The following is a 13695-nucleotide window of genomic DNA, read 5'->3' on the forward strand; positions in this document are numbered from 1 at the left end:
CATGGCTCAATAAAGAGAAAGAGGAGAGCAGTAAAATCGCCAGAGTTGGGGGTTCGATGCCTTTGCTGAAAATGTCACGATGCAAATTATAGTTTTAGTTCTGCAAACGTGTCTCAGAGGCAAAGCTGCGAGTTAATCCTCAGAAGGTGGAGCCAAAAATAAAAGCAACCGCTGCAAACTTGACCAATGCAGAAGGAAGTAAAGAAATAAGATGGTTAATTTCAGTGTTTTAACCAGTCTAGAAGATCATCAGATTAACTATTGTGATTGTGTATAAGCTGATACATGCAGATATATTTTGAAAAAGAATTACATCTAATGACATTTAACCTTAAAAGAATTACAGTAGCACCCTTACATGAACCATGCTGTTCCCTCTGTGCTACTAGCATTCAGGGAAAGTATAGTCAAATTGAATATGGCCATTGTCATTTCTAAGTTATCAAATACTGACGTTTGGTATGGTCCCTTAAGCATCACTTTATAATACACTAGGCATCTACAGATATATACATAAAGATAGCACATCGCTCACTGCTATTCTTTGATATTGCGTTACAGGTATCTAATATAATGTATACCATGTAAAAACTGGCTGCAAAAATATAAAAAAAACTATCATGACAGCATCATTTAAATGAGTCTGACTTTAACTGAGCACTTCAGACAAGTGATTAATGATGTGGCTCCAATTCTCTTGATCGAATTTGGGAGTCTGAAAACACAAAAACATGCTACTATACATCCGAACAAAATGATATGGTTCTGTATGCTGATGTGCCTACAGTTCAGGCACATGTAAATAATATCTATAAACATCAATATTTTATTGATACATTTAATTAAAATGAGCCTCTGAAAATTGAGAACTGTATAGAAAAATTGCAGTTAATGTATTCATTCAATTCAATGATTTTATCAATATAGTTCCAAATCACAACAATCATCACCTCAAGGCACCCCAACAAGTAGATGACTCCCCCTATGCGCAAGCGCTTGGCTACAGTGGAGAGGAAAAACTCCTCTTTAACAGGAAGAACCCTCTGGCATTACGACAAGGAGGGATGTCCATCTGACGCTCAGGGTGAGGAGAGAGAGACAGAAATACTTTTGTTGTCCTCTTTTGTCCCCCTTACTTGAAGATGAAAGTCTGCGTATCTTGAATGTTTAATGTGATGCACAGAGGCAAAATTGCAAACATTGTATCTTTGTCTAAATAGTTATGAAATAAACTTTGTCAACTGTGACATTATCCACTGATTTTGGAGTATGCATGCTAAAAGCTCATTGTTAGCATTTTACCCAGTGCTGTGGGTTTTTTTTTTTTAAGGGTTTTTTTGGAGCTTTTTTTAGCGCTAGAAATAATCTGCTTTAGCTAATAACTCTTAAGTTATCAGCTAAAGCTTGCAAAGCTGTTTACAACCCTACACTCACAAATTGTACAAAAGCAAAGCCAGGTACATCTGCTTGATAAGGGGTGCCAAACATAAGGCCTGAAGCCAGAATTGGCCCACTAAAGACTCCAATCTGGCCCACTGGAATGCTTTGGGAATGTGAAGTAAGGCTTGATTGTTAGATTTTCACCTGTATTTTCACAGGTTTTACACCTTTTCTACTTCTCCTGTGTCCATTTAAACAATTACTACTACGATTGTGCTTGGTACCAGCTAATTCTGTTTTTTGTCAAGTAACTAAAATAACAACGCTCGAAAAGGCACCAACACCAAAAACATAGACAAGTAGTCCAATTCAGTGACTTAGCCACATTGACCTAGCAGACAGATACTGGCAGCAGCTCACTGGCTGTGTGGGAACGCTCTACTTTAAGTGTTAAAGTTATTCGGAATAAAGAGCAATACAAAATGCACATATTTGTTATGAAGGTCGAAATGTTTTTTTATCATTATTATTAGTATTATTATTTTTTAATTATTTTTTAAAATTGAACTTCTTAAATTGAAAGTCTATGGACTGACTTCCTTTTAGAGCCAGTCTCTAGTGGCCAGTGGTGAAGAACTGCAGGTTTTGGCTTTGTTTTTCTGGGCTTTCAGACTCCCATGACCTTCATATCTGAATGGAGTATAACACAAGGACTGAAAATGCTACAGTAGCCTGAATGAGCCAAGGCTGGAAAGTAATTAAACATTTAGTTGTAAACTTTAACATTTGAGCAGCATTTCGTCTTTTCTACCGAATTTTTGTGAGAATTCTCCACCATGCACCCCGTCTCTCACCCAATGGTGGCTGTACAAAAATCGAATGAAAAAATAAAGCATTCTGTTTCATTGAACATGAACCTACCCGAGACTATAGTGAGCTAAAAAAAACCAATTATAATTACTGTACAATAAATACTTTTACTTGATTGGGGAACCTTTACTTGTAGCATCGAGTTTGTGTGAGTGAGCAGTAGAGAGACAGAGTGAGGGCGGAGAGCCGGTGTGAGTGAGAGAAAGGGGAGGAGACAGTCTGAGGAGGAGCGCTGCTGAATTCGACTTTATTCGAAAGTCTGATCACACACGGCGCTTCAGTGAATGGGGAGAGGACAGTCGAGCTGGTTTGTCTGTTCAGAAAACAGATTAGAGAGAAAATACTCAACGCACTTTCGCACAGACACTTCGCTCAAGCACAGCTCCTTTATTTGCACTTATAGAGACTCTTCGGGCTTCGCAGCTCTTGCGTCTTTTTGGGCACAGAAACCCGCACTATTTCGTCTCAATTCCCAGAGTAAGCTGATACACACACACAGCACGGGGAAAAGTGAACGTCCTGAAGTCTGGATACATCTTGTATCCACTTTTGTATCCTCAGTTCAAATGTGGTGCTTTAAATTATTTTGTTGAGTGAAGTGGGGAGTTTTTGGCTTTACGCACGGTGAAGCTTGTCTTTTTTTCTTTAAAGACGTTTTTTTTTAACCTTTCAAAGGCAATAACAATCTTTAAAACGGTTCTGTTTTACTTTAAAGACCTTTTTACTTTTATACATTTGAACACATTAAAAAAAATGCTCCGAAAGACTGTTGGAATAAACAAAATGCTCCAAATCAAACCGACTTAAAATAAAAGTCCAGGAAACTGATTCTCAGTTACTCTACACAATAAAGCCAGGGGAAATGCCGTCCTGCTGAACAAACAGCCCTCTCTCCCTCTCCCTCTCTCTCTCTCCCTCTCCCCCCCTCTCTCTCTCTCTGTATGTGCGTGTGTGAGTGGGGCGCAGAGGACAACACACACAAGTGCAAACGCGCGCGCACACACACGCAGGCTCTCGCCGACATACCGACACATACTTTGGCGCTGCCTCCGCCGCCGCCGCTGCTGTATCACTGTATTACACCAATGTCATTGCAGAGCTCGTGCTGCTGAGAGCCGCGCGCTCACTGGCTGACAGACTGACTGCTCCACTTCAGGTCTGCTCTTCCCACAACACTCACAAGACCAACCGGCACACACCCGGCGGAGGAGAGCCGGGGGACGGGATGCCGGCGGCGGTGCCCGCGTGAGAGAGAGGAGAGTCCGGAGCTCCTGCACCGGCAGACAGCAGCACAAACACGGCTGTCCGCCGGTCTCCAGTCGGTGAAATAATCACCTCTTACATCCACCGATCCCGCTGATTGCTGAGCAGGTGGAAAGAGAAGAGGCAGACTGCGCGCACTCCGGGACCATGATCCGGAGCAGCACACGGGTTATTTCTCAAGGATAAAGCCGAGAGGAGGAGAAAGAAGAGGAAACAATTAAGGAAAAGGTTTATAATATTTTGTCTTTGCGCTTTATACACTCACTCTTCTCAGCTATCTAATGATTCACTGAATTGTGACTGTTTTACGCACCGTGATCCGGATTTTCTTGAGAGTTATTTTCAAAGGTTAGAAAGAGAGGAGGAAAAAGAAGAAGAAGACAAATCAACAAAAAGAAACTTGTTGTTTATCTTTAATTGCTGAATCAATACATCCATTGATCCCATTGATCCCAGTATTCGGTGACTGGTCTGTGTTGGGAGAAAGCGCCGGAGGAGGTTGTTAAAGTAGAGAAGCGGGAGCGCATCGGAGACGACGGGGACCATGATCAGGATCTTCCCGGATTTCAGCGTCCAGGTGACGGCTTCGGCGGCCGGAGGAACCGGAGCTGGAGGAGGAGGCGGCGGAGGGGGGATGGTGACCGGACCCCCGGTGGGTCGGGTGCCCGTGCCGGTACCCGGAGCCACGAACGGGACCCCGCAGAGCGTGCAGGGAATCACCGCCTACCAACAAAGGTATGTGGGAAATCTACAGGATTAACGACCTGTAGCGGAGTCAGCGTAGGATGGAAAGGGAGTTGAAAAGAAATCTTGGAAAAGTAACACATCGAAACTAAACATACTTGTATCAAAGTGGCCTTGCGGAGAGATCTCCGCTCCTCAGTGCTCCTATAATTGATTTGACTGCGATAAAAGTATTTAAACCTACTAACATCTATTGAAATCAATCATTTTCCCCTTCGTGGGATGTTTTATGTTCAGGCACACTTGGGCATCTCTAACTCAGTGGACACTTTTTGGTTTAGTATTTTTGAAGTCGTTTTTTAAGGTATCATGAAGCAAAACTTCATCGTCAGTTGAGATTTTAAATCAAACCTGTGAAAATCACCTATAACCCCAGAATACACGAAACTCATTTGAAATGTGTAAAACTAGATGGAGAGGATTTTTTTTTATTCTTTGAGTGAATACGTTGGGATAAATATTTTCTCAGTTAGTTGCCGTTCCTTTTCAATTATTCCATCAAATCCACAAGCAAAAGAGGAATATTGTGACTTTAATGCCACATAAGAGGATTAAGGTCAATATCCACAGTTTGTTTTGGGATTATTTTTTGTGTTTCAAAGCAAATTTGTGAAGAAAAGTATAAAAATATGTGCACTCAGCAAAGACAGAGAGGATGGAGCAGCAGTGGAAGAAACGGAGGAATGAGGTTGCAGAGATTTAGTGAAAAATTATTTTCAGGAATGAGGTTCAAGTATTAAAACACGACTTCTGGAATAAAGTCGAGGTAATTCAATGGAAAACTGGGGATGATGTCCTGCTAATAACAGCGAAAACATATTGGATTATATCAGGAAAAACAAAAATGTGCTGAATGTTTTCCAGCTGGTCATGAATCCAACCTGCTCTCTTGTGACAATTCACTTCAGTCATAGCCCCCTATCCCCCCCCCCCCTCCCTTATTTCCCCCCTCTACTCTGAATCTAAATGATTGCCTCCCTGTCCGGCCACTCAGTAGGGTTGTTTTTTCTAATCATCTGGAGCCACAGGGGGCAGAAACACACCCCAACACACGCACACTCTTGCCTTATTACCGGACAATCTCTCCACATTATGGGGCATAGCTCTGTGTGCGTATGTGTGTGTAAAGTCTAAAAGCTGTGGGGAGCAAACAGGACATAAATCACTGCAGGGGCCTCTCCGAGTGCACTGAGAGTGTCTCAGCCCTCTAAAGCAACAAATACAAGGCGAATAAGGGCTGTATTGTTATTTAAAGCAAAGCGTCTGGGCGCACATAGACCTCAGACCCCCATAAGGGAGGATTTTGGGCAGTGGACTGTTTGTGTCCACAGTTGAAGGGATTAGAGTAGTGGCGTGGCACGTTCTCGCATCATTTCCACTGACATAAAACCTGCTGTAATTTAACTGTGTCGTCATCGGCAGCTGGGGGCCTGTTTGAACTCCTCAAGGACCTTTGAGGCCCCTAAGACCTCAGTTTGGGAAGGGCCAGTTTGGCACATGGGGCCCATTTTGAGTGTTTGTGTCTGTAACGGCCGCAGAGGCTCAGCTTTTCTTCAGACGCAGTGTCTTTTCACCAAGCTGCCCCTCTTCCCTCTCTCCATACATAATGTTTCCCTCCACCAACAGCTGGGAGCTAATATGTTTATACATTACGCTCCATTATCCACGTCGCCTCCGTTTGACAGCTCTCAGTAAGCAGGGCTGAGACGGGGAGAGAAGGAGCAGCCAAACCTCAAAGAAAAGAGCGAACGCTCGGGACCTGGTCTGGCGCAAAGTGGCCACACAGCTAGAGTAAAACTCGACCCTCAATCTACACGAAACCAACACCCAAAGAATAAATGTGTTTATTCTAAAATATCTCTATATTTCTATCTTTATCAAGATTATGCTGTTTGAACGAAGTAAGCTCACTTTAGGGCGCTGTGAAGGTGTACTGATGAGGGTCAGATCTGTGACCTTTCCGGTTTTGGCGTGATCAAAAGAAAATGTTACTTTGAAGCAGCTTTTTAAATCACATCTGGATAAACTGGGAGCCAGAGACGAAGTAACAAAAAAAACCAACCTCTGGTTACTGAGACCTGAGCTCTGATACGAAACTGCAACTACATTTTTTTTTTTTTAACCGTAAATCACAGCAGCGGCTCTTAAAAGTGGTGAAAATGAAGCGCGCACACGTTCAGGTCTTCTAAGAATCCGTTAGTGCACATGGGCACTAACGGCTCACAGCTCCCGACGATCGCCGGCTGGAGGTCATGGTTCCCCCATCTTCAGTCTTTATTTTCTGCCACTGCGCCGCCTGTAACCCCGTGTTTGTGTGGAGAATACCCAGCATGCCTTTGACCTTGACAGGTCATTGGTATAGAGAGGGAGGCTTTTTCAGCTTCTAGGGCTGCAGCCAGGGGGTTAATCACACAGCACAGCGATTAGGTTACAATGAATTATACACTGAAAACGGTGGAATTTAAATGAATGAATGAAAGAGGGGAAAGAAGAAGTAAAAGGTAGTTTCTGTTGGACGATAATGAGCCATTTGCTGACGCGCAAACATCAAAGCCTGGAGGCAAATATATTTCAGTAACCTGAAATACGAAAAATAGAAAAAGAAAAAAACCGAGCAGGTTATTTGATTTATTTAGTCGAAGAAGATGGAGAAGGGGACTTTGTTTCAATTTAGAGGCTCGCAAACTCAATATCAAAATCATGACAGAGACTCGTCAGATGACCAGGAAACTGCTGATTTATTTTTATATCAAAAAACAAACGAAAACAACAAGCTGAGTTGGGATTTTGAAGTGAGACATTTGCCGTGATGTGTTTATTACTGACAGTGAAGGAAGCCAGGTGAAGGGGGTGGAGGGTGGAGGTGTGCAGATCTGATTTACAGGGAAACAATCCAAGTAAATCACCCATCATTCTTTCCACTCAACGTCTCGTGCTTTTCTCTTTTCTTCTTTTTTTATTACATTTTTAAAAATTTATTTAGGTGGTAAAATTTTTTTGATAATTAACCCACAGGGCAACCTGTATACAGGAGGAAATGAAAAAAATAAATAAACACACGCACGCACACACACACACACACACACACACACACACACACACACACACACACACACACACACACACACACACACACAGACTCCAACTGCAACAGAGTGGCGTTGTTGCGCCGGGGCTGGAGAAAATACCGGAGATGTGTGCTGTCCTTTTTTCCTGTCAGCAGCCAGAGGAGGGAAAATGCTCCGAAAGCCACACACACTCTGACCGGCGAGAGACGCTCCGCCGCGGGGATTTTGACGGGGATACAGGCGCTGCAGTGGCGGCGAGAATGTAAAGAATTGACGCCTCTGTTTGCCTCTGTTTTTTCCTTCCTTCCTTCCTTTCTTCCTCCGGAGCGCAAGCGGGAAATTCCTCTGTGGTGCCAAAAAAGCCGAAGCTGTGCGTGCGTGGAGAGAGACAGAAGGACGAGGAGGGGAGAGACGGCGGTGATCTGAGAGGCATCCACCCCGGGTTCCCCCCTCACTCCGCTCGGCATGCCTCTGCTGCTGCTGCTGCAGCCCCGTCCCTGCCTTCGCCTCCACCACCCGTTGTTTCCACGCTCCTGAGCGGCGGCGGGGAGAGAGAGCGAGACAAGCATTAGACGCACGCGCAATCGCGCACGGCTGCTGACACCACACATACACACAGTCACACGTTCTCTCTCTCACTCACACACAGATACACACACACACATACACACACGGACATGGCTTTGTCTTAACACACCGACCATGACGCATTGCTGTCAGGGCGCAGCGCACCGCCGCCGCTCCGCGTCCACAAAAATCTGAGAAGAGGGGGAAAAAAAGAAAAGAAAAGAGAGAAAGTAAGAAATCAAATAATTGTTGTAGGAAGATGGCGCCCACCAAGCCGAGCATCCAGCAGGACCCGACGCGGAGAGAACGGTAACGGGGCTTGGATTTTTGTTCCCTCACACACTTCTCCTTCAATGCATGTTTACAGCTGCACGCAGACCGGCAGCCCGGCTGGCTGTTCCGTGTCGCTTTGCGTTTTATTCTGAGGCTGGAGGTGTCAGGAGGAACGCTGTTACCCTTTCCAGAGGAGAGTCGAGTTGTGCGTGCCCGCGTGCGCGCCTCTGTGTGTGTGTGTGTGTGTGTCAGACGAAGAGGCGTGTGGCTGCTGGGTAACAGGTCGGTTGGCTGACTCTCAGGGAAACAGATGACTGTCTTTGCTCTGACTCGTGTGTGTGTTTCTATGCCTAAAGGTGCACGTGCATGTTAGGAAGCCATGCAGTGTGTTGATGCTCCGAGCAAGGAAGGTGTGTGCGTTGTGTCGTGGAAAACATGTGCAACCGAACGTGCATGTGTGTGCGTTTGTGGCCAATTCTACTACTCCAACACTAGTGCGCGCGCGCGTGTGTCACTGAAGAATTGCCAGTGATCTTTAATGTGGAGGGATGTACATGGACTCACCTGTTCAAGTCACACAAAGCAGACTTGTACATGACCTCAAAGGCGATTCACCTGCTCTGATTTTTAAGGTTGAATTTTTGTTGACATGTTTAAATTTGTGTGTATGTCTTCTTTAATCTGCTGTTAATATTGTTATATCCACCATGCTTTCAAATGTCAAAGCTGATCTTTTACAGAGGAACACAGTTCTTGTTGGTGTATCTGCTATAGCTTCTTTGTAACCGCTGCTTCAAGGATGGCCAGTAATTACATGCTTACTCCTTGTATTTTATTCAGTGTGTGATGCATGGTGGTGTCATGTTCTCTATGGAAATCTACATTTTTTCCCCTTTTTTATACCTGTTGAATTTGGGATGGCAAGCAATTAAATGTAACCTACGCGTCTGCTCAGTTCTGTTGTGTTTTAATTTCAGAAGCCTTTGTGGCAGTGAATCAGTGTATCACAGGGATGAACAGGGAACGCGGTGTTGTATGTTGCAGTACTGTCTGTGTTAACAAGAAACCAGAGCTAGAAGTATGATCACCCCAACAGGACAAGAGCATGTGTTTACTAGAAGCTTTTGTGCAATTTCTCTCTCTCTCTGTTTTTATGGTCTGTTTGTTGTTTTCAGTTTGAAAGGATGTGGCAGGTGAATGTGAATAGAGGGTGATGAAAAGCAGTTGGTGTTTTATTATTGTTATTGTTATAATTTTTCTTTGTAAACTCAACAGTAATGTCTTTTGTTGCAAAGCAGATCACTTTGTTCCAGCTTGCAGAGGTTGTCCGCTCCTTGACCGGCCCTTTCCTGCGTCGGTGCGTCGCTGGTTTTCTTCTTTCACCATCAGCACCACCTGTTCTGACAAAACTGCAGCCGACGAAAATAAAAATGCATACTCAGAGAAATGTTAGTGAGGGTTTGAATGTTTACCAAATCTTAAGGAAAGTTTTTAATTCTATCTTTTTGTCTTTCACACGTTTTGGATTGCCTGCTGAAAGTCAGTGCTTTGATGCAGCCAGACGCAGCTCCCTGATTTGAGTCAGATTTATTTTAGTGGAGTGTTCGTTCATCCACATGACAGCATCCACTGCGTTTGTGGCAGACTGATGAGCAGCTGAAACGTGAAGCGAAGGAATTCTCTTGTTATCATTTGAGCCTTTTCATTTAAGGAATGTGGCCTTGTGTGTTACTGGACGTAGGTGCTTGAGGACCGTTGTGTTTAAATAGCTATAAACAGACATAAATGCCCTAAGATTCAGTGTAACAACTATCTAGAGGTTGTATATCCTGTTTGCTTCCCTGGAAGATAGTCAGATTATAGCACGGTTTCATGCAAAACAGTGACAGCTTTTGTCTCGGCCACTGCACAGTTTGTTTGAGCAAATTCTCAGCCTCCATAGTGAGTGATTGCAAAACTGACAAAATTCTTGTTTGGTGGCGTCTTTGCAGAACGAGCCCAGACAAACCTGAGCAGCACAGGAGCAAAAGCACCATCGCACAGCTGCTGTGACGGTGTTGCTGAGCCGTACTGAATCAAAGCGTTTCACTCCTCATCTACATCTGAACTGCAGCATGACTGAAGATGCCCTGAAGTTGGTATACAGACCTTTAAATTGTAGTTTCATTTTCTCCTGAAAGCCTGAGGAGTGTAAGCACGAAAACCATTTAGCTGATGCTCTTATCCAGAGTGAACAACACAAAAAGGAACTCTTACAGTTAACACCAGATGCAGGTGAGCATAATACACTGGATTCAGCGACCTAAAGTCAGGGGTATAAGGTCAGTACTGAACTGCAGATTAACAGCAGGTTATTTGCATATGTGTGCCGTTAAAGAGCAGAAACCAGGCGGAAGGGTCAGACGTCAAATGTATAGAGCTGAAATTGCACCGCGCTGCTGTCCAAGCTTCATTTTCCCTGATTCTGTTACCGAGAGCTTTTATCCTTTAATTTCTCTCGACATGAAGAGGCAGGAAGCTCCAGCTTGATGGAACAAAGTTGTTGCTGTCTTATTGTCTTGTTGCTGAGAGTAAGACTTGTTTCATACCTCAGGTTTTCTCCTCACATGCTGAGGTTGAAACTCTGCTGCACACATGCACCGGGAGTTTGTGCTTCCCTTTGTGACCCGAGGAGATGAGAAACTCAGAAGCTCAAATGAGATTAGCGAATTAGTGAAATGGTTTCCACAACAACTGAATTTTTTTTCTTATTTAAAAACCAAAAAGAAAATTGCAATAACAGCCCAGTTATTTTGTAGATTAGTGATGGAGATCAGTTTCATATAAAAAAAAGAGCCTCCTGATCCTCTTGGGTCGTAATGAGAGAAAGACAAGAAACCTTTTGTAAAACACATTGAGACTGTACAAAGGTCTAACTATTTAGTCAGGTTAAAGTTTGTGATTTCTTCCACGAGGCTGGATTTTTTTTAATCCTCTTCTCCAAAGAAGAAGAAGAAAAACGACATCACAGCTTTCTGCTTGTTGAAAACCTAGTCAGATTTACCTGCCGGGCATCCTGATTAAAACTTTGTTCTGACGCTAACTGCTGGATTTCATGAGTTTATCACCACCTGCTTGTGTCTGTTTTGGGCAAGAAAGCCAAATGTTGCTGCGGCGGTGCTAGCATCGAGGAGACTTTGTCCATCACTGGCTATTTCAGAGTTTGCATTACTTCTCATACCTATTATTATGCAAGTCTCCATCTTCATACGAGGGTCAACATCACATGATATTACTTGATATTTTAACATCAGAGCATGTAGGCAAGGATCTCAGTAAATGTAGCGTACCCTCCAATTTGTCACCACTGTAAGGCACCAACTGGCCATGTCTACTCCAAGCGGGCAAGCAGGTAATAAATATAAAAATAAAAGTCTTTCCCTTTGTCAGGTTGTCTGCAACGTTACCCAGCTACCATTAAAGATACTTACTAAGGAAACTTTCCTGGTGGAAGATGTGATATTGAGGTGCTTCTGACTGACAGCTGGACTTTTACAACTCTAGTTTTTTCTTTTTAGTTGTCATGGATTAACTTATTGTTTGGCCCCCAACTCTCAAGTCTCAGATGTGTCTTTGAAGGTACCCAAAGGGGTCTTTGAATCTGCTTCTGTGTTACTGCACCATGTGATGATGCCCCAACATGGATGGAAAAATGGTGATTAAATCTTTTATTGTGATGAATTATGTCTCTCCGCAGCAGGTTTTCGAGCCTCCGAGAGCTGATTTTCATAGAAATGAACAGAAAGAAATGATTGCCTAGAAGGAAGGAAATCAATCTAAAAACGGATGGTTTGTTTAGGCAATAAAGTGTAGAAATTTGTAGGTAATCCATCTATTAATTTCTGTCGTCATCAATCCATTCCTCCCACTAACGCCCCATGGTCCTACCATTTACTCCCTGTCTACATCCATCTATCCGTCCCTCCGTTCATCTCTCCATCTGCTCCCCTCCCCCCACCCATCCATCCAGTAGTATTCCTGCTAAAAGCTGTCAGGTAGCAGAGTTTTGGCTGAGCCGCTGTTTGTGGATCTATTTCTGGGGGCATTTCAGCACCGATAGGCATCTCGAGGAGACCAAATTAATTTTCAGGTAGAGAGAGAGAGGGATCAGGAGGAAGGAAGTGAGGATAGACGTATGAGGAGAAGGAGGAGGACAGACTTCATAGCCGACTGCACAAGTGCTCCCACTATCAGTACACTACAGTGGCTCTGGAGAGGAAGATGATGGAAAGATGATGGAGAGGAGAACAGAAGCAACGGTGAGGGAGAGAAAGTCATGGGGAGAGAAGAAAAGCAGAAAAGAGGTGGACATTAAAATCAGTAAGGAGGGGAAATGATATATTTATGGTTTTGGGAGCAAGGTTTGGAAAAAATAGACTAAAAAAGGTAAAAATTTAAAAAGAAAATTTTGTAGGGAAGACTGTAACCTGAACGAGACATGATAGCATCAGATATTTCAGTGAATTCTTGTTTCATGTACTCATGCTCGTGTTGAAGCCCAAGCATGAGTAAGGAGGAGGTTGGTGCCAATGGATGGGCCTAAATAGCATCAGACGTTAGTACAGCAGAGAGATTTAAATTTCTAAACAATCAAAAGCATTGATAAAGAAGCTCGGCATGACTGTACTCTAAACTTACAACCTGTTCTCAGTTACAGTTTTTCAGACGCTGACTCTCCAGGAAACAGTACTTGTACGTAGTTGTAAGTGAAATTCGAGTCCAGCATCTGAACTAGACGCCATGGTAACAACGATGTGTATTTGTGGCAACCAAATGTTGATCAGTGAGAATTCTTTTTCCTAAAGTTACTTATGCAGTTGAAAGTGCCCAACTCTAACCAAATAGGGGCTGTAAATGTACAGTTAAAATAAAAGTAAAAGAAATAGTAAAAACATAAAGGCCTACAAATCTTGGTTTGAGGGTTAAGGTCCTGAGATTGCATCACCTCTAGACCTCAGAATAAGAACTTCTGTGGGTTGTCATGAACTTGGGAAAATGACATTAAAAGGGTATCCCCGTGTGTTGGATAAGCATGCTAATGGTGTTCGGCTTTAGTGAAAGAAATGGTGACTGGGTGATAGCTGAACAAGAGTCAGTGTGCCTATGTGACGAGTTGGAAATGACAACTCGTCAAACCCAAAGCACATCCTTTTAACCTAACCATGATATCAAACGTCCCCATAATTTTGGCAACATGCACAAACCCAGATTATTCTTCAAGATGTCCAATCCTTTTCTTTCTTTTTCCCTTATATAAGGAATATATATCTATATATATATATATATATATATATATATAGATAGACATAGATATATAGATATATATATGCACACCTAACCAAACCCATAGCAGTATTGTTGGCACAGATTTACTACTCAGCAATGATTTCCAACTGGTCTGTAAAGCTTACCAAAAACAGGCATGACACCTCTTCACAAGGCACTCTAGGCTATGTGAACAAGACATTTATTGATATATTTTCAGTGTAAT

General features: G+C 43.2%; 1 protein-coding gene across 4 annotated transcripts in view; it reads left to right on the plus strand.

The window, feature by feature from the left end:
• The first annotated feature begins 3281 nt into the window (after window positions 1-3281).
• The window catches only part of npas3 (neuronal PAS domain protein 3), a 390159-nt gene continuing 379745 nt past the window's right edge, over window positions 3282-13695 (plus strand). For 2 of the 4 annotated variants that reach the window (XM_082516527.1, XM_082516528.1), the window contains exon 1: window positions 6984-7587. In XM_082516527.1, the coding sequence (XP_082372653.1) occupies window positions 7295-7587 (293 nt within the window). In that variant the 5' untranslated portion in view covers window positions 6984-7294. Of the gene's footprint in view, window positions 3742-3969; window positions 4249-6983; window positions 7588-7849; window positions 8202-13695 lie in introns of those variants that run through there. The other 2 variants (XM_082516529.1, XM_082516530.1) reach the window with 2 other exon arrangements.

Source organism: Aulonocara stuartgranti (genome assembly GCF_965226115.1).
Source record: "Aulonocara stuartgranti genome assembly, chromosome: 19".
NCBI lineage: Eukaryota > Metazoa > Chordata > Actinopteri > Cichliformes > Cichlidae > Aulonocara > Aulonocara stuartgranti.